This window comes from Anas platyrhynchos, chromosome 4 (assembly GCF_047663525.1).
Source record: "Anas platyrhynchos isolate ZD024472 breed Pekin duck chromosome 4, IASCAAS_PekinDuck_T2T, whole genome shotgun sequence".
Taxonomy (NCBI): domain Eukaryota; kingdom Metazoa; phylum Chordata; class Aves; order Anseriformes; family Anatidae; genus Anas; species Anas platyrhynchos.
In genome coordinates, this window is record NC_092590.1 from 10,870,953 (window position 1) to 10,895,468 (window position 24,516).

At 41.5% G+C, this 24,516-nt stretch overlaps 1 protein-coding gene across 1 annotated transcript; it reads left to right on the forward strand.

Moving 5' to 3' along the window:
- Positions 1-385: 385 nt before the first annotated feature.
- On the forward strand, positions 386-23,622 carry EIF4E (eukaryotic translation initiation factor 4E). Its single transcript, XM_038179007.2, has 7 exons — positions 386-478; positions 8,614-8,720; positions 10,900-10,995; positions 12,983-13,046; positions 14,922-15,035; positions 17,494-17,633; positions 19,056-23,622. The coding sequence occupies exons 1-7, from the start codon at positions 461-463 to the stop codon at positions 19,168-19,170; spliced, it is 654 nt and encodes a 217-aa protein (XP_038034935.1). The 5' UTR covers positions 386-460; the 3' UTR covers positions 19,171-23,622.
- The last annotated feature ends 894 nt before the right edge of the window (positions 23,623-24,516 follow it).

Below are 24,516 nucleotides of genomic sequence, written 5' to 3' on the forward strand. Positions count from 1 at the left end.
TTGGTGGTAGGAGACGGTTGGAGCAGATCCCGGAGGTCTCCTCCAACAGCAGTGACCATGCAGCGAGCCGCACCACGCTGCCGCGCATCCATGTGGGGCAGCGAAAAGCAGCACAAAACAACACACAAAACAACCGGGGCACACAGAACAAGAGCAGCAGGCGATGCAGAGCACCGAGCTGCCCTTCCCTCAGCGATTTGAGACAGCGACCGCCTCACGGGGGGCTCCCAAATCCCTCCCCCCCCCTCAGCCCCGGGGGGCCGCCTCTCCCCACGCCTACAACTCCCATCAGCCACCGCGCCGCGCCCGGCGGCGCCATCCTCCCCTCCCATCCCCTGAACGGCCGCCGGGCCCACGTGACGCCGGCCAGCCAATCGCATGGCCGGATTCCCTCCTCCCCCCCCCCTCCCTCCCTTCCCTTCCCCGCCCCGCGGCGCTGGTGCGGCCGGACCGACCTAAGATGGCGACCGTGGAGCCGGTGAGCGCTGCGCCGCCGCGCGCCTCCCCCCCCCCCCCCTTCATCCTCCTCCTCCTCGCCTTTCTCCTCCTTTTTCTCCTCTTTCTCCTCATCCCCTGCTTGTCCTCGCTTCGCCGCGCTGGCACCCGGGGCTGTGGGGCGCGGGCGGCGCCGGGCGGCTCACGCGGCGCGGCGGGGGTGGCCATGTTGAGGCGGGCGGGAGGGCGGGCGGCCCCTCATGGCAGCGGGACGGGGATTGGGGGGGGAGGGCTTCGAGTCGGGGTCCCCCCCCAGCTGTCTGTGGGCACCCCGGGGTGGGGGCAGCTGGGGGTGGAGGGAGGGGGGTGGGGGCTCTGCTGCTGCTGTTCATGTGTAAAAATCCACTATCTTTTGTGAGGGAGGCGGTGCTGCGCTCTGGCCGGTTGGTTCTCGTGGTTTTCTCGCCTTTAATAAATAAAAATCGCCCAGTTTTTACTTGCGAGGGAGGTGGAAGTGTCGCGGTGTTGGTAAATGGCCTGACAGTTGACCAAGGCCGCACCGCGGGGGGGTGAAGTGGCCAGCAGCGCCCTTCCCCTGCTCGCCCGCCGGGCTCCAGCGCTTGGTGGTGTGCCCAAAACGCGACCCCGGGGTCAGCGGAGCCTTTGTGCCAGCTGGGAGCTCGGCAGGTGGGAGTTTGGTGGCCCTGAGTAATTGAAGTGGCACTAAAGGCATGGCTTTGACTCTTCTTGGCCTGGGAGCCTCTCTCCACACTATTCTCTGTTCACTATTCACTATTCTCAACTATTCATTAATTTTTGCACAAGCCCGTGATCATATATCAAATCAGGCCCGGCGCCTTATCTAGCCCCAAATAACTAATTTTACCAAACCGTTTCCCAACAAGTTTGCTTCCCCAGATCCACTTTATTGTGTGGTAGTTGCTGTGCTGCCCCAGTAAAGCTAGAGGATAGGGAAACACTTCGTAACACCTCTGAATATTCTGCTTTGTTCAAAATATACTCGACTTAAATAAATATCAGCCGTACTTGTTTATTTTCAAATTTACTTAAATAATTTCTGTTTATTATCCTTTCAGGTGGCTCACAAGTCTCCTACCTACGCTTCAAGTTAGACCTACATTGTAACTGAGATTATAGATGCTTGATGTTGCATAAATCCTGTGTGATTTTCAGTTGTGTGTGTGTGTGTTTAGGGATCTGATTACCCTGTGATCATAGGGAGCGTTCTTGCAGACCTTCAAAATCTGGACCTAGGTTTGTAGAGAAGTCTTTTTTAGCAAACGTGATAGAAGTCATTGCAAGAAGTATTCCGTGCAACTGCAAGGTAACCTCGATTCTCTAATTAAGTTAAAGGGGAAAATAGGCTAGGGAGTGAAAGAAAAGGGCAGTATCAGCTGTCCCTCTTAGCCCTGTGTGATGCTTCCCTAGTGTGAGATGTGTCTCTGCTAATGCAGAATACTCATTAATGCATTTCTTTTTAAATGCAGGGTCCTGCTCAAATCAGCGATGTGTATAGAACTCGCGTGTTCTCAAATGTAGCATGCATTTTATGTCCGGTTAAGAGGCTGGAAAAAACTATTGAAACTATTTAGGAATATTGAGAATCGAGGTTAGGGTACTGTAAAGACTTCCGTGGAAGTTGGGAAGAACAGGAAGGTTGTTCTAGGTAAATATAAGCCCACTGCACAGGGTGCAAGGAAAGGAAGACTTGAACCTCTGCAAAACTGAAAGGTTAAGGCTGTCCGCTTATCTTGTGCTATCCAGGTGGTTGCTCTTTTAAGATGATTCCAGATTAATTTGCTAGAATATGCAGAAATGTGTCCTGTTAGTGTGCTTGCATTTGTAGCCTTTGGGGATTGAATGTGATAAGATAACAGCGTGCAGAGGTCCACAAAGTCAACAAGAAAACCAGTAATAACGCTTTAGTAAACAGCAGTTTACCAAAGGTGACTCTAAAACGTAGCCGTGCAGGGCTAAGTTGCAAGTGGGGATAAATTGCGTGGAAGTAACTCGGGTGGGAGCACCTGATCCCTTATCGCTCGTGCTGGAAGTGGGCATTGTGCCTGTTTGCTTTGCTCTGTGACAGTTACCTTTACACCTGGGCAAGTGCAGGTCTTACGAACTTGGTTCCCCGTTTCAAGGCTAAGGTATGCAGGTGAAACTCAAGTTACGGATAGCTTGAAAAGTGCTTGTTTGTGCAACTAACCATCAATAGGCAGGGCTCAAAGCTAGCCCGCTCTGTCTTTAAACGAAATAATATGACTTCTGAGGGGTTACAAACAGTGGCATAGAGCCTGGGCATTGTAGGAAGTTCAAAATAGCTCCTGAAATACAATTTATGCTGAAAGGTATTTATTTTGTATTAGTGACAGACAGTATGTAAAGGAAATGCAGGTCAGGTTGAACTTCAGACTTAGTCTTAAGCAGGTCTTTCTGCTGAAGTGATGTCGGTGACCTGCTGTGGCTGAAATCAGTGCAGTATTCAGGTTTAGTACAGTGAACACTTACTCCTGCATGTTTCTGAAATGCAGGATAAATGTGTCTTGGGTGCTCGCTGAGAGCTTCAGTAACAAGCTGACTTCCTAACTGTAAATTCCCTTTCTGACTGAATGCAAAGCTTCCTATAGTACTGTAAAAGAAGGAGGGCGTTAGATGGTTTGTAACCAAGAAAAACATTTTTCTGAAAGCAGTTCAAGAACAATTGTATTTCACAGAGCATATAAAATTTCAAACTTATTTGAAACGAACACACAAAAATAGCATATGAGACTGAATCATGTTGCTTCTGCTGAGGCTGCCTGCAGGTGTGGAGGGCATGGGAAATTTCGATGACAAAATGTGACCCCTTCAGCAGCTCTGTGAAGATCAGTGTGAATTTTGAGGGGACAGAGGGAAATCAGCTGCAGGATGTTGGTAATATGCCTACAGTGTGAAAGGGAAATACAGATTTTAAAAAGAAATTAATGACTTTTTCCTCAATGAAATTAATCTTTTTTTTTAAAGCTATTTTTAAACTAGAAACCTCTAAGTAGCCACTCATTCCTAAAGTCCTGAAACCTAGTCTGCTTTAACTTGTTTGTGTTGTAAAGATGTTACAAGTGTGGTCTACAGATGTGGATGTGCTGTGTGCTGTAGGTGGTTTTTTAACGCCTGCAAATGACACTTTGTCATTTATTACATAGTGGATGTAAGGCAGTGAAGTTTTACCATTTTAAAAGAGTTTTTTGCTAAATGTGCAGAACAGTTGTTCAAATGAATAATCTTTTAAAGAGCACTCTGTTTTTCTCATATCCACTGCTGTTTGTCCAAGTAGCTTGTGTACATTTCATGCTTTACAGTAATCGGGCATACCCGTGATATGTCCAGGACTTTGTTTTTCTTTTTGTGCTTGAAGACTGATCTCCTCAGCAGCCATACGCTATTAAATAGCTTTAAATTAATAGCCAGGGCAGCAGCAGCATGCAGACTGGCACGCGATGTGGCAGCACAAGGGCAGCCTCTTATACAGGTAGAAAAACAGACACTGAGATGTTTTGATCCACCGTGTAACCTTTAGACTAATTCCAGACCTAAGATTGTGAGTTAAATGTTGAAAATTTGATGGATACTTTTAAGTAACCACTTTTAAGTAACTTTTATGTAACCACTGTTTCAGAAGTCAAAAGGGCTGTTATCTTTTGCTTCTTTTAAAAGCCAAGATTATATTTTCTGTAAAAACAAACGTCTCCTTCAAACTCTGGAGGAAGCGTGTGGCTCTTCCACTTCAGTCTCTTGTTCCTGTCCTCCTGTACACGTGTTGCGTTTGTGTTCTAATTTGGTGGGATGTTGCTGTTAAAATCACGTCGTAATTTGTGTTCTAACAGCGAATGCCTTTCTAAAAATCTGTGGTGTTGTCAGTAATAGTGAATGCTGTTAGGGTGGGTGCTCCCTATTAGGCCTTGGTTACGTCATGCCTAGAATGTATTTGTCCTGGTGTCTGGAAAGCTATTTATCAGTGCTTAATTGGTAGTAGGTGGCTGTTGGTACCTTTCTTCCATCTAGTAATACGCATGCCACACAGGAATGAATACACAGAGGTAAAAATCCTAAGAGTTGGGCATCAGTCCTTCAGTTCCAGTTGCTCGTAAGAATACTGAGTTTATTTTGTGTTTTCTTACGACGCATACTTAGTTGTAGGTGGGCCTAAATCCTTTTTTTGTCCAGAATATTTGAGATAAATAGATCTCAGTTTTTGGACTTGGTGGATTGTTATCCTAAGCGCAGTAGAGTAGCAGCTATCTGTAGTAAGCGCCAGGAGATAACTGACAGGCTTTTGCCCTAGACTGGAGCATGCATTTATCTTGTTCTGCTGGGAACCCTAAACAAGGAGGTGGATGTAACTGAGCTTGGTTTAATGCAAGGAAACTTCACAGGCTTCTTCCACAAGCTGAATCCTCTTAACTTTCAGCAGGAATGCCCAGCAGTGCGAGGTGGCATCCTGCTGGGACACAAACATCTCTTCTAACTGGACTTCCTGACCAACTCCTGTAGGTCATTACAGGAGCAGAATGAGGTCTGGGCAGCACCTGGAAACACTGGGTGAGACCTGGCAGAGCTGGTCGATTCTCTTAAATAGCCCAACCTGATTAAGCAGCGTTTACTGTAAGTCGCCCTCCCTTCCTGTCCCCGTGGCACGCACGCCTTCCTCGGATATGTCGGTCATTACGTGCCGCGGAGAAGGGCTGAGTAACGCCAATTAAAGCCACAAGTGTCAAGGCAAGTAACGTGCAGATGCGCACAGTCAGTAAATGCTGAGTAGGCGAATGTTTCACAGACTTCTGCAGGCTCATTCCTACATCAAAAAGCATGTGGGTAGTGAATAAATGTCACTCGTAATTACGTGCTGTGGTGTGCGTGAGGAGCAGGGTTGGCCCCGTGAAGCTTTCCAGTTGGGCTGGTAATGCTACCTGGTTTATTACGTCTGCTTTAAAAGCAGCAAACCCGGTGACAGCTTAGCTTAATGGCAGACGCAAAGTCAATTTTAGGCTAAAGGATGCGTTGGGTATGAGCAAGAGCTAAATATTACGAATAAATTTTAATCTGGAAGTCCAGAAACTGCTGGTGGAGATGGTCTGGCTTTAAGTTAGTAGTGTAGCAGCTGCAGGATTTCAAGGTGTGTGTTGTTAAAAATGTATGTGGCATAACTTTAAGTGATGCTGTATCCACAAAATCACTGGAAACATGTGTTAGGTGCTTGCTTGGGGCTTGCTGTTGAATTTCAGTGCCTGGAAAGAGGTTGGGCGCAAGGAAGGGACTTTGCCAGTTGGTGAAGTTGCACCGCTTTGTATTTGATTAATGGGAAATGCTGTACAAATATTTCTGTCTGGTCAGAATGGTGAGATAAATGCAAGATGAAAAGACGTGGGAGCTGGGATGGTTAAATAGCTAAAAATTGTTTTCTCTTTGACAGCACAGGGAAATAAATGGTGGCACAAATTAGCTGCTTTAAGCTCCTGCCTGGGACCAAGCAGAAAGCAGTGTTGTGGCAGAAAGCTCTGCTTGCAGCTTCCCACCTGTTCCTGAGTTGATGGTGTGTGCAGCTGTGCCTATCCTCAGCGGGCAGCCTGGTCCCGAAAAATTCCTCCTCCGGCTGGCTCCATTCTTGAGCGGAGCTGTGTAATCCTGAGCTGTGGCAGCAAGCTGTCAGGTGCTGATTTGGGGCAAGAGCCTGAGATGTTCACCTGTGAAAGGTGGCCATCAGTACACGGGGCAGGCGCTGGGGCTTGTCAGGTTCTTGTGTTGTCTGCAGGTGCTACAACAAATCTCAAAATCAAAATTTCAAATGTGAAATTGAGCACGTGCAGGGCTAATAACATATAAATAGTGATAGTTTTTTATCGATTCTTTCAGTTACATTGTTGTACTTCTGGAGGAGTGACCAGGGAGACATTAGGATCCACCCTTTGTATGGTGACAGCTCTTGGCTCAGCAAATGTGAATGAGATTCTCAACTGACAGCATTTTTGTGAAGATGCTCTGCATCTGTCAGAGTCCTTGGGATGTAAATCTTCAGTGCAATAGCACTTCTAAATCAATCCTAAATATTAGAAGTCACACTGTGAATGAAAACAAGCATTATCACAAAATCCTGTGTTTAGTTTACTTCTAAAACACCAGTAAGATTTTTCTGATTATTTTTTTATTTACACATCTGTTTTCAATAACTTTTCTAAGTTGCAGATGGGGCAGCACTGCAATTGTAGTTACTTGTATGTCTTCACCTCTTCCAGCATAAAGAAAACTGTAACCAAAAGGGAGATACTGAAATACCTCTTAGATGTATTTGACAGCCTCTGAGCATTAACCATCCCTTGTGTGCTTAAGGGAGAAGGTGTCTATCTGATTGCATCAAATTAAAATAAATGGGGCTAATGCTGGAAATTTTATTTAGATAAAATTTGAAGCACTTGCTGACAATATTTTTTTAAGAGCTGTTTAGTTTTTTATAACACTGAAGGAGATTTGACAGATTGCTTAACACCGTGCGTCTGTGGGTTTGTCAGTGATGGCTCTCATTAGGGGATCTTGAGGAAGCATTTCTTCTCGGGAGAGGCAGGAAACATTACTGCCTGCCCCTTGCACTCAGTGAATCAAAGCAGTATCCTAATTGTCGCTGCCCCTTGCAGGCCTTCTCGTTTCAGTCTTCTCACTGTGAGCATGGGGGTGTACGAAGGCATTCTCAAATGTGGCAGAAACTATGTTTAGCTTTTGCACTGTGATCTCCGCTAGTTAAACTAAGCGTGTTTGGGTTTTCTTTCCCGAGCCTAGCAGTGTAATTTCTCTGAAGCAAAACATGCTTGATGAATGGCACTTGGTCTGTTGATAATGGAAGGAAAATCCATGTTAAGCCAGATCTCTAGATGTGACCTGAGGAGTTTGCCAACTGGTCCCGTGGAGGTTAAGAAGTGCTGGTTGTTATCACTGGAAACCCATTCCACTTTTCAGCAGCTTCGGTGATGATAAACTGGAAATTGCTCCCTTAATTAGATGACTAACTTAATCCGCTGATTTCCTTAATCCACTCGTGCGCTGCTTTATTCTTTTAAGACCACAAAGATTAAGTTCAGTTTTAAGTACTACTTCTGCATCGCTGCTCTAAGGGATGTCCAGAGTCTTGGGACCTGCTGTAGTTATTATGGTTTATATTTACATATACCAACGTGCTTTTTTTCCCTGGTAGCTGTAGGAAATGAGCTTTATTCCTCATTTCTGGTCGGCACTATTCTAGTAGGGACTGCGGATTAGGGAGAGGTGGCAGTAACTGGGGGAGCATTGGCCTCACAAAAATGCTTTGTTCCTGCTCTGAAGGAACGGCATTAGAATTTCAGACCTGACACAGTGGTTTCTCGAGTGACAAGCTTGAGGGGTTTCACATGCAGAGGGAATATATTACTTCACTTCTTTGTGTTAAAGTATATTTGACATCTCTCATACTCTCTGGAGATTTGAGAAAATAATGCATGGAATCCGCCTCATCTGTGGTAAACCATATGTGTAATTAAATTGCAGTTTGACATTCGAGAGCTAATAGTTCAAACACGTATGTTTGGTGCCTGAAGCCTTGTTAGCAGTGATACTGAAATAAAGGTAGTTACTTACTGTTTTGTATGGTACCTGATTTCAGACCTGAAAGTTCTGGTCATGTCTCAGACTTGTAATAACATTTTTTTTCTAAATAAGCGAGGACTGCATGTCTGTTTCCAGTGATGCTTTGTCTGAACCGAAAATTCACATTTTCATTCTGAAACATGATTGTTCTGGGAATGAATTTAGAGGCGCATATTCTATATAACGTGCCGTAATGTGTATTCCTGAAATAACTTCTCTTAATTTGAGACAGCGCTAAGTGTGGTAAGTAAACAGAGATGGAAACGGATGGTGTAGGAAGCAAGTCAATGCAGAGCAGAGTGTGAATTCGTGCAGCTAGTATTATTGGACCCGTTCAGATGGCAAAGAATAAAGGGATGCAAATTCTGCTGCTGTGGTGTGATTTGTCCCCCCCAGCCTGAGATGAATTAGAGGGAATTTTTAGCTTCAGCATCTTAAAGTTACTTGAAAGAGCTGAGGTACCTCAATAAAAATTGAGAAGGGACTTATTAATCTCCTTTCTTCAAACAGGAAACCACTCCCAACCCTCAGCCTTCAGAAGAGGAAAAAACCGAGCCAGCACCTACCCAGGAGGTTGCCAGCCCTGAACAGTATATTAAGCATCCACTACAAAACAGGTAAATAGTACAGAAGCATGACGGAAAACTTGCCAAAGATGGAAGAATGCCTGTGGCTTTCCAAATGTCTTATTTACCTTATTCGTTTTCTAGCAGCATTTTGAGTGTGTTCTGAAGATCTTTGCAATGAATGAGGGTGTAGAGAAAAATGTAATCTGATCCTGTTTAAATTTAGAGCTTTTAACACTTTTCAGAGTGTTGTCATGGAAGTTGAAATCTTTTCCAAGTTTTCATACTGCAGCAAGGAACTTCTGCAGACAGGTAATGAGAGAGTACAGGCATCCCATTTAGGCGGAGGCAAGCGGAGATTTTGTTGCTTTTGTCGTCTGATGTTTTAAGAAGCTGCTGCCTGAGATGAAGTTATTGCTGAGCAGAACTGAAGGTCCTTCTGTTCTGCCTCATACTTCTGGCAATTAAGGTGCAGTTGTAAAGGCTTCTCATATTTCTTCTTGGGCTTACTTCTTCGTATCTTACGACTTTTCTCTCATTTAGAACAGGAAGTTGTAGAAAGTGAGTCAGCCTAAGAGCTTATTATTAGACTTGGATCATCTGGGTGGTTGGTGTCTGCAGTTACAATGTCATTACCTGTAGGAAGCACAGCAGAAGAAACCCTGCGGAGTAGTCATGCATGCGTTTGTGTCAAAGTCTCATTAAGAGAAAGCTGCAAGGTGCTTGAATTCTCTCCTTTAACGAGGAAGACGTGGAGCAGCAGTTGAAAGTAAAGATGCTGAAAATCCCAAGCCCTCCTTACTAAATTCTGTGTGCAGCATGCAAAAATAGGTGCTTCTTAAATTAGTAAGCTGCTACTGCTTTATGACTTTGCTGTAGAGACAGTGAGGACTTCTCAAGTACAAAACTTCTTGATAAACCTGCGCTTGGACTAACTTCCTGCAGGAAAGCAATCTTAAGCTCAACAGGGTGAATTCCTTTAAATGTACGCAGAAGCGACTCCAGCACTCCAGATACATACACTTCAAGCAGAGCAGCTAGGAGGTAGTTTTTCCCCAAACTGCAGTGAGCTGCAGAGCTGGGGAGTCCTTAGCACTTCCTGTTGATAAGCACTGCCCTGAACTGAGCATGCTGCCAAGTGGCCCCTTTACTCTTTTCTCTCCTGTAAGTGTTGAACAAACATGGAGAATCATGCTGTGCTACGTGCATTTCATTTTCCCCTTATTTTCTCCTCTCTGCTTTTATCCTTCCTCTTTTTCCTGTAAATGCTTTGCTTAAATTGTTGCTGACACTCTCTTGGAAGCGGTCACGGGGCTATTACTAGAAAAGGGTAAATTTCCAAAACAAGGTTTGAAGTGTCAGGAAAGGCCACAAAACAACAGACTGACAGCAGGTGACTTCAGGAGTACTCTGGGAAGATAAATCCACTCTAGTGCTAACTTGAGTGAGCTCAAGACTACTGAAATGATCAAAATGAAAAATAAACCTGTTCTATTAAATGCCTCTTCAGATATCCTCTTCCAGCATTTCAGACAATGCTCTTTAGATTCTTAAATAACATCTTTGAGTGTAAGGGTTCAGTTTATGCTACGTGTTGTACTCAGTGGAGATGATGTTGAAGAAAATGGAGTGGAAATTTTAATTTAATCTTCGTGTCTATAGCTCTATTTCAGGAGTTCAGATTTAAAGTTAGTGATTTTGTACAGATGGTTGCCGTTAGCAACAAGCTCAAAGCAGCTTCCTCTCCTAGTATTTGGAATGCTTGGGAAACTTTCGTGTCATATTTAAAACCATGGAATTATTAAAATTATGTTTTGGAACTTCCCTAAAGAAATTATGGGAAAGGGAGCTGTGTTCCTAGTTTGACTAGTTGATGGTGGTTGAGATCATAATTGGTTATTTGTGGTAGGAGACTGTAGTTAACCAGTGGTGATGAGGAGAATCATCTGTGGCTTTGAAGCTGAGTCATAGAAATGATCCAAAGGTATTTAAGTACATACCTGAACGGGAATAATCAATTCTCCCACGATTCTTGTACCTTGAACACAAATACTGTTGAGTTGCAGAGTTAGATTTGAGAACTGAGGTTTTTCATGTAGCTTATTGATGAAAATTGGCTTCCACGCTAGTCTGTTGAGATTTGCATATAGTGATGCACAATACTGAACTTTATTTGTAAGGTGCTCAAATTTCTAGATGCTAATTTTTTTTATATTCTTTTCCCCTTTAGATGGGCACTCTGGTTCTTTAAAAATGACAAGAGCAAAACTTGGCAAGCAAATCTTCGTCTGATCTCAAAGTTTGATACTGTTGAAGACTTCTGGGCGTAAGTAAAGGTTTTGCAATCTGCACACTGCTGGCATACATTAGCAAAGTTTTATACCAGAGTCAAAACATGAAAAGAAAAGTACTCCATTAACTACAGTTCCTTGGATACAGTCTGAAATTTGTTTACAAAGTTGAAGGTGGGGTCTTTGAATTAAGTTGGAGAATTCCTTTGTATTTGATGCACTTTGTTCTGCTGATAACACCGCTCACACCTGGTATATGTGATGTAAATAATACACAAATATGATTTTCTACATACTAACATGAATTTGTAAACTCTCATTAAATTCTCATAGCTTGCTCGCTTCAGATGTGCAAGAATTTCTGAATCTGGAGCATAGTGCTTGGAAGACTGAAAATTAATGGCATCCTTGAAAGAACTTTATTAGAGGTTAAAGAAGAAGCTACTTTCATTCTGAATTGCAAGTCTGCAGAAACAATTAGATAGGCTCAAAGAACAAGAACAAAGCCTGTGAAGGGAGCACTGTGCTTTCCAAACGCTTCAGTTAAATTCAGGTGGCTGACTTGGAAGGTGTTGCCTTCTGAAATGATGGAATATGGGGAAAAAAATCTGTGTAAAGTGGCATGAGACTGAGAACAGAAAAAATTTACTACGTGCTCTGTCTTTCTTAGGTGCTGCATGCTACCTTGAGTGTTAGGGTTCCTAAGGTTTTTGTTGCGTATGTTCTTTCAGATGCCATCAGTAAGTGAGAGAGGGTGTCTCAAAGTTTGGTATAATTAAACTCATCAGTGAAATTAGCACCATCAGGGAAGAAACAGATGAAGATGCTGAACAAGTATTTATCAGTGTAGTCTGCGGGAGAGCAGTGGGATTCTGTTCTTGCAACCAGCTTGTGCATTCCTGCTGTGGGGGAGGCTGAAGGTTGTGTAAATAGTAGTTTGCAGGGTATGTGATGAGAGGTCAGATTAAGTTCATCAGTAAAGTTGGTTAGGGGTACGTTTTTGAGGTCATAATCAAGACTGGTCTGGAAAATTAAGGTTTTAGATATCTCTGTTCTAGGTGTAAAGTGAGCAGCAACTGAGAATTTATGCCTCCCTAGTGGTCACACTGGGAAGTAGGGGTGTTGTTTTGGGGAGAAATTAAGGTTAATGTGAGCTTAGGAGGAAAGCTGGTAAATCCCTAAGTTGTTCTTTAAATTCCTGTGCCTGATTCCTAGTTGTTAGGGTATCACAGTAATTAGTTTCCTTCTTAGCACTGGACCATGACTGAATGTTAGTTGGTCTTGGACTGAAATCTACTGCGATGTGCACGAGCCTTTTTCTGAAGTCAGACCTTAACAGTGCAGGAAACAAAAGCATTCCACTCATTGCTAGAAGAGACTGTGTGCCCTTTTGGCCTTTTTGCTCTGAGTTGTATAGCTGTGAATTTAATTTTGAGTATCCTTTGGTTTGCTCATTCAGTCACCTGTTCTTGCCTTCTGAGTTATTTCAATTTGTACTTTCAGACCTACATTCTTCAACCACAGAGTACTGTAGTAAATAAGATCAAGTTGAATGTTCATCTTATAATAACTCTGCAGAGAGAGTAGCCTTAGAAGTGTGCATTGTTATCCTTATTTCATGTATGGGGATAGGATACACACACACACACACACACACACACACACACACACACAGAACTTTCTTTGTTGCCATGAAAGTTCAGTGAGTTAAGCTTCTAATAATCGTCAGAAGGACGTTTAGAAGAAGGAATGGTACTTCCGGAAAATACTAAGGTCTAAGAACCCAGCAAGTGGTGATAAACCAGGTTCCATTCTGCTTCTGTAAGCCCAGAACATCTTAGAGCTAATGCTTTTGTACTGCTGAAAAATACTCGGGTAATAGAATTGCTTCTGAAATACCTATAATGATGTTTAATTCTTGTATTTTATTGTCCTGTGTATTAATTTCTTTTTAAAATTTTGTATTTTAAAGTAATGCTTATTTTTTAATCCTGCTTTTTTTTTTTTTTTCCCTTCCGATAGTTTATACAACCATATCCAGCTCTCTAGTAATTTAATGCCTGGTTGTGACTACTCGCTCTTTAAGGTATGTTTGCTAACCATTTTTTCTTCAGTTGTGGATGTTGATCAATAGTTTCACAATTAAGCAATACACTGTTCAAATGTTTCACTTCAGACACGTAGGAACATAGTTGGAGATGTCCTGGAAGTGTCAATTTTCAGGAAGTCTCAAACATATGCCCTGTGAAAATCAGATGGCTAGTCAGTGGTTCTGAAAACGCAAGTAATTCCTTCAACATTTAACATAAAGACTTTTTAATCTGCAGCTATGTTTGTCTCTAGGTTTGTTTGTGTGAATAATTAAGTCTCAGTTTATATGATGTGGAAGGATTTTCCAACTCTGTCAGTTAATGTCACGTGAAATGAGTTAAGATGTGTGAGCTCTATGCAAGATCGCAATGTTCTACGGTATTCTGCATGCACGCTACCAGCCAGGTGCACAATATTCCTATAATGAATGTTCACAGCACCAGTTAAATGCCATACTCCTTAGACATGAAACAGAAAATTGTGCATGAGGCTGGCAGTTAAAGCATCCTGACAGTGTTCAAGCTAGCAATAGGAAATGCTGAGGAGAAATTATGTGTGAAATCCCACCTCTTGTCTGGAGTGGGCATCTTATCTGGAGCTCTAAATTAAATCCTAATCTCTACCGAGTGCTTCTAATGTACAGCTTCCTTTCTGGATTCCGATATGTAAATGATCCTGTAAGTACTGATGCCTCGTTCCTCCTTTCCTTATGAAACACAGCCACTGCTTGGGCCTCCTTATTAGGCTGTATGCAATTTGTAAATCCCAGCAGCTTGAGGCATGGAAGAGATGGTGATGCTTGGGTTTGGGAGGTAACAGTGGTTTTGGTGACTGAGAAATGTTACTGGTAAATGTTAAGCATGACCCGTCTGCAGGGCCCACGGTTTATGTTTTTATCAGAATCCTAAACTTGTCTTTATGTGCATCTATTCTGTTTGCATATTATCAGCAAAAACTTAATTATTAACAAGTGTGTGGAAAAGGTATAAAATTGGCAGCTGTTGTGGGCTTCTGAGTGATCTCCTGCTGTTGTCCTTCAATCGTGACCTCATAAGAGCTCCCCTTAAAGGTGATGAAGTTTGAGCTCTGCAGCTGCCAGCGAGGGTGTTAAATTTGAGAAAGTGAACTGGCAGCGCTCCATCCTGTATGCTGAACGCTTAGCTGATGTGCAGCTCTCAGTAGCCACTTCTTATCTGAATTTCTGTCTAGACATTTACCTTCTTTTTTCATGACTAACTTTCCTGAAGAGCAGTGTAGCTGCTGGTGTGGGAGTGGCAACCAGCTGCTTTGCTGGAGCGCTGCATCCAGAGTCGTTAAATTCAGTGCAGGGCCATTGGTAAAGCATGAATGAGACCGCGACCTGCTTCTAAATGGTCTGCTGATTTTTGTGCTCCTAGCAATTAAAACCCTCTTATTCCCAGCCTGTGTGTGCAGGAAGTCACTGAGATAGCCTGCCAGGGTATCTTTCAGCAAAGTAATCATCACGTAAGTCAAGCACTTGGCCAATGTTGCACTGAGTCCAAGATTTAAAATAAGGACTCCGGAATGGAGCTGCTAATTTTATCTGGTTTCAGAGAGGACAAAGTGAGTGTTTGACTTTGCCTGTTCCCACATTTTTCTTCTGCAAACTTCTGCATGAGCTGTGAATCTCCTGTAGAAACAAACAAAAAGAAATCAGTAGAGAAAGCGTACTTTTAAAGCTGTTGTGGAGCTTTGGTATTGGTATGAGACTGTTTTTGGACACAGATGTACCATCTTAAACTATACACATCTTCTCTTCTGGTGCAGATTCGGTTATCACTGTTCTTTTGGTTATTCCTGATGAAAAATACAAACCAAATCTGATTTAACTTGTGACTGTTATTTGCAGGATGGCATTGAACCCATGTGGGAAGATGAAAAAAACAAGCGAGGAGGCCGATGGCTAATTACACTAACCAAGCAGCAGAGACGAAGTGACCTTGATCGCTTCTGGCTAGAGACAGTAAGCATTATGGCCTCAAAAGTCACAACTGAGGAAACTTTTGTTTATAGTTAACACTTTAACTGCTCTGTTATTGCTGTACCCCACTATGAACTTTGAATTTCCTGCCAGCAGAGCATCCACATGCAGGCTGTATTTTATTGACAGGCTGTACATGAAGCATGATTTTTCCAATTGATGCTCAATGTAGTGGTATGTTATTGAATACTTCCTTGCGAAGAGCAGTGATAAGGATGATTGTACTAACTTTTTCCTGCAGAGTATCCTAGATGTATTTGCAGAGCTATCAGTAATACTTTGTCTTGAATGTGACTCCCAAATTTATTTTAACTGCTCAAGGGTAATGGTTTGTTTTACAAATACTCTTACAAGGGGATGGTTTCCAGGTTTTGGTTTTGCTGAAACAAGTTTCAGATTTGTTTTTTCTTCATTCTGTACTTGTCCTAATGCTAAGGTAAGAAAGAATAGCAAAATCTTCTTGTATACTGTAAAAGTACTTCCATTGCTACTGTCTGTTTTGGGGTAGATTTTTTTTTTGAAACTAAATATATTTCTAGAGATGATATGGGTTGCAGTAGGTGTACTGTGGAAAAGAATACAACTGTGCTATCTAGGAAACAGCTAAGAGTAGTCTAAGAGATGCTAATAAGGTCTGAGTTCTAGGGGCATCTCTTACAGGCAGTGTAATGCAAAGCAATTTCATAAAATTAGCTTTTTTTTTATTATTATTATTATTATTCCCTGCTTGTTTGAGAGGAAAGCATTCTGCCTCTTGACAGGAAAGAATGGCCTTCAGGATCAAAGCAAAGACGTGCAAATACAGGAGCTTTTAGGATATTTCTAGCCACTGTAATTGTGATTTGAGGAAAGGATGACAGACATCATGCTGTGGGCACTGTCTACCCGAGTAGACAAGACTCGGGCATTTGTGCATTTGGGCTTTCCACCTGACTATCTGTGTGGGCCCTTCTGACTCATCAGAGCCACCTCACGTGGATTGGAAACATACAGTCTGTATAAGCTTAGGCTTTGCTTTTTGTGTACTGACAAGTACTGGCACAGCCCAAATAGCCAGGTGACTGATCAGTGCTCTAGAACAATCCTGTCACTTATAATTCTATTAACTATCTACAACTATCTCCAATAAAAATCAAAGTTGCTTCCTTCTGGAACAAATTTTTATTAAAATCTAAGAATCTTTACCATTAACTGTAAACTAAACATGACTTGAAGACTTTCCCTCTTGTATAGCATTCCTGAAAAATGTCCTCGACTGTAGTGCTTATTCAGTGTGGTGGTCATCTTTGCTTACATACCTGCCAAGGCTGTTGATCAGTATTTTTGAATGTTTATGAGTGGTTTAGCCTTAAACATTTGCAGCTTTCATTACTCAGTGACTATGTGCATGCTGCAGTTGGGTGTAACATTTGAAGTGTGTGTAGTTAAACGTAACTTTCTGTTGCCTCGATGAAGTCAGCCCTTGCAGCTCAGGGGTGCTGAAAGACCTGCTTTGTTCAACATGTTGCAAGAGTGTTGGATTTCCAAATGTCATAAGCAATTCTAGAAAATTAATGTAATGGCAGTATGCTGAACGTAATGTGCAAGTGAAGCAAACAAGTATTCATTTGGCGATGAATACTTCAGAAGGATAACTACAAGAGGTTCAGCTTTGAATATCTAAAAATTGCTTGTTGTATGATTTGAAAGGTGAAAACTTTAAGCGTCACTTTGACAGTGGCATAGTGACATAGCTTAATCTGAGGTTCCTGAGGTGTTACTGCTTTTGCTGTTTCCAAACTTTGCCATTAGAAATCTGTGGGGATATCCTCGTGTAATTCATATGCTTGTGTTGTTGCATGTGCAGTACGCTGTTCACAATGATTGATAGCCACTTCAGAGTCTGTGGGAGCTCTGAAGCTTCTTCAGTGTGTTGATAGGAAGTAATGCTACATCCGATTGCAACTTTGATGAAAAGTGGTGTCTGATTTACATTTGAATTGATACGTTTCAAAATTGAAGTTGGATCTTGTATAGCTGCCACATTGCCCAAATAGTTTTACACAGGTTCTTCCCAGGTAATGAGTGTAAACTACTAAAACTTGAGATTTGTCTACCCGTGTGTCAAGTGTACTTTAGAAAGAAGATTATATTCCTTTAATTCTTCATGTTTTTGGATCGGGAGAGTGGGAGATATAAATGATCATCTGTCGGAACTTGCAGCTGTCAGGACAGGAGAGAAACTTTAGGAGGATACCCTACTGCAACTCAGTTAACAATCGCTTGTAATGCTTGAAATTTTAATATGATACTCTGATAATTAGAAGCTCATTGTTCCATGGCATGGGGCTATGAGCAGTAAAAAATATTCCTCCCAGTCCTTCTTGTACACAGTGTTTTGTCTGTGAAGTGGGATTCCAACTTTGGATTGCTACTTTAATGGTTAATCTTTATTTTGTAGCTGCTGTGCCTTATTGGGGAGTCATTTGATGACTACAGCGATGATGTATGCGGTGCTGTTGTTAATGTTAGAACTAAGGGTGATAAAATAGCAATATGGACAACTGAATGTGAAAACAGGGATGCTGTTACGCATATAGGGTAAGTAATGCCACTTGCCTTGTTGCTTCACGTTCATTCAAGACGCGTTTAAAGCCAGTTAACTTGGTTAAATGTGTGCTTCTGGCAGATGTAATCTGAGCAGAGCTGTATTCCAAATTCAAGTACCTCAGTACAAAATTGCTTGCTTTCTGTAGTTTTTATGGGCTTACATAGGAACTTCATTGCGCAGCTGTACTCTGTTTGCTGTAGCTTAGAAATGATCAAGAATTGAACACAAATCTTAGCAGAAGATTTTTGTTTCAGAAGATTTTTGTTTTCATCATAAGTAGTGCCTGGAAGTAGTGTAGATTCTATTGCAGCATGCAGTGGCTAACTGCGACAATTTAATGGCACTACAGTCTTATTCAGACATGAAAGGTGATTAACAATATTAACAACAGACAAACTACTGTGGTACGCATCTTGTGCTGGTAGAAAATATCTGCTAGGTTTGATGTAAGGTTATCAGAGCGCACTTCAGAATGGCATTAATGACTAACAAAACAGCTAAGATACTTCTGTTAGAGAACTAACTGCAAAAGTTGAGATTTTTGTAAACTGACCCACGCTTGACGCTACGCAGTCCACTACCTGCTGTTACATCGCCAAAGACCCTACATCAAGCTTTTATTTAACAGTTAAAATTGGAGTAGGTTATGGTCCTGTAAACTGCCCCATTATGATCAGGGTAAGTTAAAAGAATTAACTTTGTGTATAATTTTGTTAGAACAAGCCCGTTCAGCTGCACAAGTCAGAGCTTGCAACCTACAGCCATTAGTAGCTTGCATCTCTTACTCTTTTCTAAGCAACATAGTGTGTAAGGGGCTACTACTGCCTCTGTCAGAAGATCCAAGATGAGCTTTTTCCTCGAGCTCTTGTTGGGTAGCTGCCCATGAAAGTGCTGTAATGAACTGGAGGCGGGTTCCTGCTTTCTCTAGGTAGTTAAAGAAAAGACAGCAAGTCTGTTTAAGTGATATGTGTACTGGTAAAAAAAACTGTGTTCCATGGAATTGCTTTTTAATTTGGTTTAGGTTACTTTATCACCTCTGGAACTGTGGGCCTTGACTTTTTCATAGCTCTTTTGCTTGTGTGGGGGGGATTATGGCTTGATGATACTAATAATATTCACATAAATGCAGCAGAATCCCTGTGCTTGATATTTATGTAGTATATTTCTTTTGACAAGAGCTTGTCCTAACTTGTACGGTAAGTTATTGTTCATACAGAACTGTAAGCTGATTTTTTTTGATGCAACAAGCTAGAAAGAAAAATTCTGTTTAAAGTCTTTATACCTGAGAAAATGATTCTAAATAGGCAACTATTTTCTCATGGAAGCATCAGCAGATGTTAAAAGCAGGTGTCCTGTTACTAATTCCTTCCTAAGAATTGTGTGTAAACTGTTGTTCTGTTTCTGTTCTCCAGGAGAGTATACAAGGAAAGATTAGGACTTCCTCCAAAGATAGTGATTGGTTACCAGTCCCATGCAGACACAGCTACTAAGAGCGGCTCCACCACTAAAAATAGGTTTGTTGTTTAAGAAGACACCTTCTGAGTATTCTTTCATAGGAGACTGCGTCAAGCAATCGAGATTTGGGAGCTGAACCAAAGCCTCTTCAAAAGCAGAGTGGACTACATTTAAATTTGATTTCCATCTAAATGTTGCTAAGATTTGTGAGGAGTCTCATTCGCCTTTGTCTTGTACTTCTGTGTTCAATTTTTTTCTATTTTGGCTGAAGTAACCATTACCAATCAGAATTTTAGTACACTTCACCCCCCTGAGTCATAAATGTTTTTCCTGGCCCACTCTGTGATAGCTTGGTAGAAACATTACTATTGCAAAAAAAAAAAGAAAAACAAAAACACATTTGTTTATCCACAGTATTCAGACAAGTTGCATTTCTGTACCTGCAGGAAATTACTCTGTTTTACATTTGCATTGTATGCAGTAACATTTTGCTGGTTTGGAAAAGAGTATGGTGCATACAGTTTTCTAGCATTTTTTTATACAGCATCACTTTTGCTGTAACCTATGCTGATGGCTGCTAGATTAATTTATTTGTTTTCCCTATTTGATAACATTAGTGATATTTTGATTTCAGTTGTTTTTGCTCATGTAACATTGGTGAAGAATCTGGGAATATGACAAAGGTGGAATAAACATTAATTTTTTGCATTCTTTGGTAATTTTTGTTTTTTTTTTTGTAACATCAAAGCTTTGATACAAATTGATGCATTTCAGTCAAATCAGTGATCTGTTTGTGTGATTTCCTAAACATAATTGTGGATTTTTTTATTGTAACACCATAATTTACATTCCTTACTAGAAATAGTATGTCTGTTTTTGTATCTTATGCTGTATTTTAACACTTTGTATTACTTAGGTTATTTTGCTTTGGTTAAAATGGCTCAAGTAGAAAAGCGGTCCCATTCATATTAAGACAGTGTACAAAACTGTAAATAAAATGTGTACAGTGAATTGTCTTTTTGACAACTAGATTTGTCCTTTTTTTTCCTCCATCTGTACAGCAAGTATTTGTACTTCTTGTGACAAGGCGGTCTCTGCTGTGGCTTCTATTGTAGTGTCTTCCAAGAAAGATGAGTCTGGAGCTATAGTTTATTGAAACTTAATAAATCTTAGGTAGCACCCTAAACGAAAGTGGAATGATATTGATGTGGCTACTGTTTTTTCTTAGTGGTTGGTCTAACTGATCATGGCTTGTGCTGTTTGACTTTGGTGCGTACCAAGGAGTTTGAAGGTACTTGGCCGTTTGGGTGCAGGTGGTAACTACACTAAAAGCACTGAAGTGAATGACTCTAAGGAGATGAAGCACAAGCAAAGCGCACAAGGTAGAGACGTGGCTGCAGAGCAGAAGTATGAGGCACTAGGTAGTTTGCTATTGCGCATGTCTTGCTATGAAACAAAGCTTTTGTTGGTCTGAAAGATCCCACGGGAGATGTAGGTTTGTTTGACATGCGGCATTAGGGGGAAATTTTGGAGGAGGCCATTGTGTTAACTTTTTGTTTTGAGTACAGTGTAAGAAGCTTTTTCTTTATAAAAGTAGAGGATACAGCAAATTGGTGCTGTTGTTAATATCCTAATTCTTAGTCCTTTAGGATCTTGCCAGGGCTATGTAGCTCTCTAGTTAAACTTAAAAGCAGGTGCGTGTGAGTTTTTTCGGTCTTTAAGTGATAACTCAGAGCAAGTTTAGTCACTGCGGTAATGAAGCTTTAGTTTAATCAGGCTTTTAAATCTGCCTCTGATTAAGGCACTGAACAGTGTTTCTACTTGCATAGATAGACTTAAACACTCTCTTGCACGTTTTTTAAGAAATATGTTAAGTAGAGCATTAGGTGATACCAAAAAGGCATTACGTTAGCTTCTGAATATCTTGTATCTATTTTGAAGAAACACTTAGAGTAGCTATCTCTATCTCATGATACTATGCCTTCAGTATTGGTCACTAACCAGGCTGGATGTTGGCGGTGCAGAGCTGTTAGGCTGTTTGTAAGCTGGTTTCTGTGGGTTCTGGTGTAACTGGTTGCCTGCCCTGACTCTGCAGGAGTGCTAAGCCAGGTGGGTTTGTTTAATAGGGCCATTTGTAGGTGTCGTAGGCCCTACCTGTCTTCCAACTGACTGCTCCAGTGAGTCATCTCTTCAATTAAAGTAGGCTCAACGTTTCTGTAAACTATTTCTGTTCTGTATCATCAACCTCAAGCTAAGTAATACTTAAATAGCTTTGACACTTCCTAATAAGCTAGTACGCATCCTAAATCAGTGATGTTCTTGTGCTTGGAGAAGTTAAGATGACCTGGTTTCCTGAGTGGTAACATTGGATTGTCTAGCTATAGCTAACTGGTTGTCTAGCACTATGTAATTTGGGAGCACTGTAGCCAGGCTTGCTAAAAAGAGCATATTTCAAAAACGTAGGTAGTGCTGTCCTTCTGTAAAGAACTTGGAGTTGAAACCAAGTGCTCCTGAGAAAAGGATGGTGTGTTGTTTTTGTTTAATTTCACTACAAGGCTGAATGGAATATCGTTCAGGGTAGCTGCATTTTGTTCATCTGGAAAGGTGGTCGACTGTATTCTCAGTGTGGCCTCAGGTTTCTGAGCCTGTGCCTGTTTAAGCAGCCAGCTGACTTGCACCATGATTTGAAACCTTGCAGTAGGTTGATTTGAGGTTGCTCGGATAGTAACTGCTGTGTTTCTAGGAGACTCGAGTAGAAATTAAATTACGTACTTGCTTTATCGAATATCTAACCGATGCCTGTGACTTCTTGCCAGAAAAAACAAGTGACCGTGAACCTTGTTCTCTCAAACTTGCAAATAGCTTTGTGCTGCATAATGTGCTTCTGAGTATAACAGTGGCGTTTGTATTCTACAGGATGCTGTGGGAGAAGGCTGAGAGCTGTCCCATCTGTGTATTAATAAAATAGTCACAGGCTTATAAAACAAAAGGTAGTAAACATTTAGGTTTGTTTACATACCTAGTTCTGTACAAAATACTTAATGTCATTAAACTTTTCGGTAAATGGGTAGCCATTGTCAATTTCTTGCAGTAAGCCTGAGGAGACTGAAGAGTAAATGTCTGAAGCATCAGTTCTGAAATGTGTTCATATGGTACAAAACCAGTAAAGCAAGGAAAGAAAAAACTGTTGCTGTACTCAAAGAGGTGCAAGAAAGTGCCAAAATAGAGCCTGGGAAGAAGGGGTGACAGATGATGAGGAATGTGTGAACTAACAGCATCTGGGTGTACTGTAAGTCTTGGAACATGCAGTGCTTTGCATTGTCCCTTGTCCAGCTGCGCTGTCACTGTCTTGTGTTTCAGGCTGTCTGTAGCTTAGAAAACTTAATTTTTAATGGGCTGCCCAAATTCTGGGAGTTTGAATTGGTAGTTTTTAGCAAACATTAGGCTGAACTCAAAACTTCCATCCAACGTAATGTTACCTTTTCCTACAGAAAGGCTTGGAAAAATACTCTGGACTCCATGAAACCCTTACTAAAAGCAAAAAGCATTGTTTCAACCTAGTAAAGTGGCATGCATTTTCTCTTGTACGTGTCAGTCTGGGCCTCATGGATTTAAAACTAGATTTTTTTGAAGAACATTCTGTACTGTGGAGTAGTAACCAACATGGTTGAGCTTACGAGTTAAATCCATAGGGCTGCCAGACTGCCTACCCCTGAAGTTTTAGATGACTTCCCTGTGAATCCATTGCCCTCTTGAGAACAGGCAGTGGTTTCTACAGTTCTGACTAGCATTTCATTGGGTCTTGCAGTACAGTTCAGGTGTAGAACATGTGCCTTTCCACATGGAGCAAAGTGTTGGCTTGCTCGGGAACTTTGTGTGTCAAGAGTTTACTTTGTTCAGGTGACTTGGTGTTTTCTGCTGATGCTTGTATGCTTTCTTCCTCCCCATCTCTCAGCTGCCAGTTGAGAAACAAATGAAAATGACATCAGAAGTAAAGGGTTTATACCCAGCTAGTTCATTTTGAATCTGTCCCACCTAGACCTGGTGAGCAGGAGTGCAGAACGTACTAGCAAGCAGTGTGGAACCAAATCTGCCTTAGCTATCGATGCACCTGCTGAACCTCTCCATTGCCATTTCAAAGCTGCACAAGCTGTTAACTTTGATCATCATGCATTTTGAGCCCTCCGGTGTAGTTGCTTGAACAGAATTACTGCCCTTCAGCCCCAAAAGCTTTGTGTTCTACCAGAACTTGTTTGCTGGAATCTAGTTCTGCAGCAAAGCCTTTCATAAGCACTTAAATCCCTTCCCGTGTAACAAAACCCGTGGTCGTTTCTGTTCGTGCCTGGCGCTTCCCCAGAAGACCACGGGATTCCCCAGCCTTCCTGTTCTTGGAGTGAAGCAAATTCTGATGTCCAGAGCTAAATGTTAAATGTGAATTGCGGCTGAGCACATGATTGTTTTGCTTCCCAGCACTAATTTGTTTTGTGTGATGCCTTAAATGTAAAAAAAAAAAACAAGCAAAAACCTTCTGGCTGAAGTCAATCTGTTGGTGTCAGTTGCCTGCTAACCAAACATAACTCAGTTGTCTTACTCCCTGCTAGTACTGAGCCAGTGATGAGTTTAACCATGCATTTGTGAGGTTTGTGATCACCTGTGCTCCTGTGCTTTTCCCATCTATTTTTTTTTTTCCCTAAATCCTGGTCCTTTTCAGCTTTATTAAAATGTTTTTAATAAAGGTAAAAACCACACTGAGTCCAGTCGCTGCTTTTTTGGTCACTCTGATGCTATGTGGAATTCCACCTGTTGCTAAACCCAGATAAAGACTGTGTGACTTCTTTGGCATAATCTACTTAGGGGATTTTCCTTAATTTTTTTTGTTTTTTCTTTTTTTACCTCTAGCCATGTAAGTATGATAGCAAAACTGATACTTGAAAGTGTGTGTGAATATATCATAAAAGCAAAAATGACTCATCTATTTTTTCAAAGTAGAAAATGACTGTTTTTGTTATTTCTAAAGGATTTCTTTGGATGACTTTCTGTAATGAATTCTTGGATTTTGCTTACAGTAGGTAGTTAAACGAAAAAATACTGATCTGATGTTGTGCCTGTTAGTGTTACCTAGCAATTGGAGCCAGCCTCATAGGCAAGGTCTGGCGTTCTCTGACATAGAGCAACTTTTTTTTGTTTGAACTTTCTCTTCCTTCGTATGAACAGGGTAGTTACCTTAGTGCATCTCACCCTGAGCCATATAAATATGCAGAAAGTATAATGAGAAAAATTGAAAGGTACTACTTTATTTCTGTAGTTTGAATGAAAATAAAGCTTCTGAGGAACTGAATGTCTCTGCTTCTTGACTGTATGGGATGTTGAGAAACGCAAATCAAGGACGAATGAGGAGTTGAAATGTGTTGAGTCTTC

Excerpts from the sequence above, each read along its gene's own strand:
- EIF4E (XM_038179007.2), top strand. Across the intron at positions 13,047-14,921 it reads GTGACTACTCGCTCTTTAAG|GATGGCATTGAACCCATGTG; the intron begins GTATGTTTGCTA and ends TGTTATTTGCAG. Across the intron at positions 17,634-19,055 it reads GATGCTGTTACGCATATAGG|GAGAGTATACAAGGAAAGAT; the intron begins GTAAGTAATGCC and ends TCTGTTCTCCAG.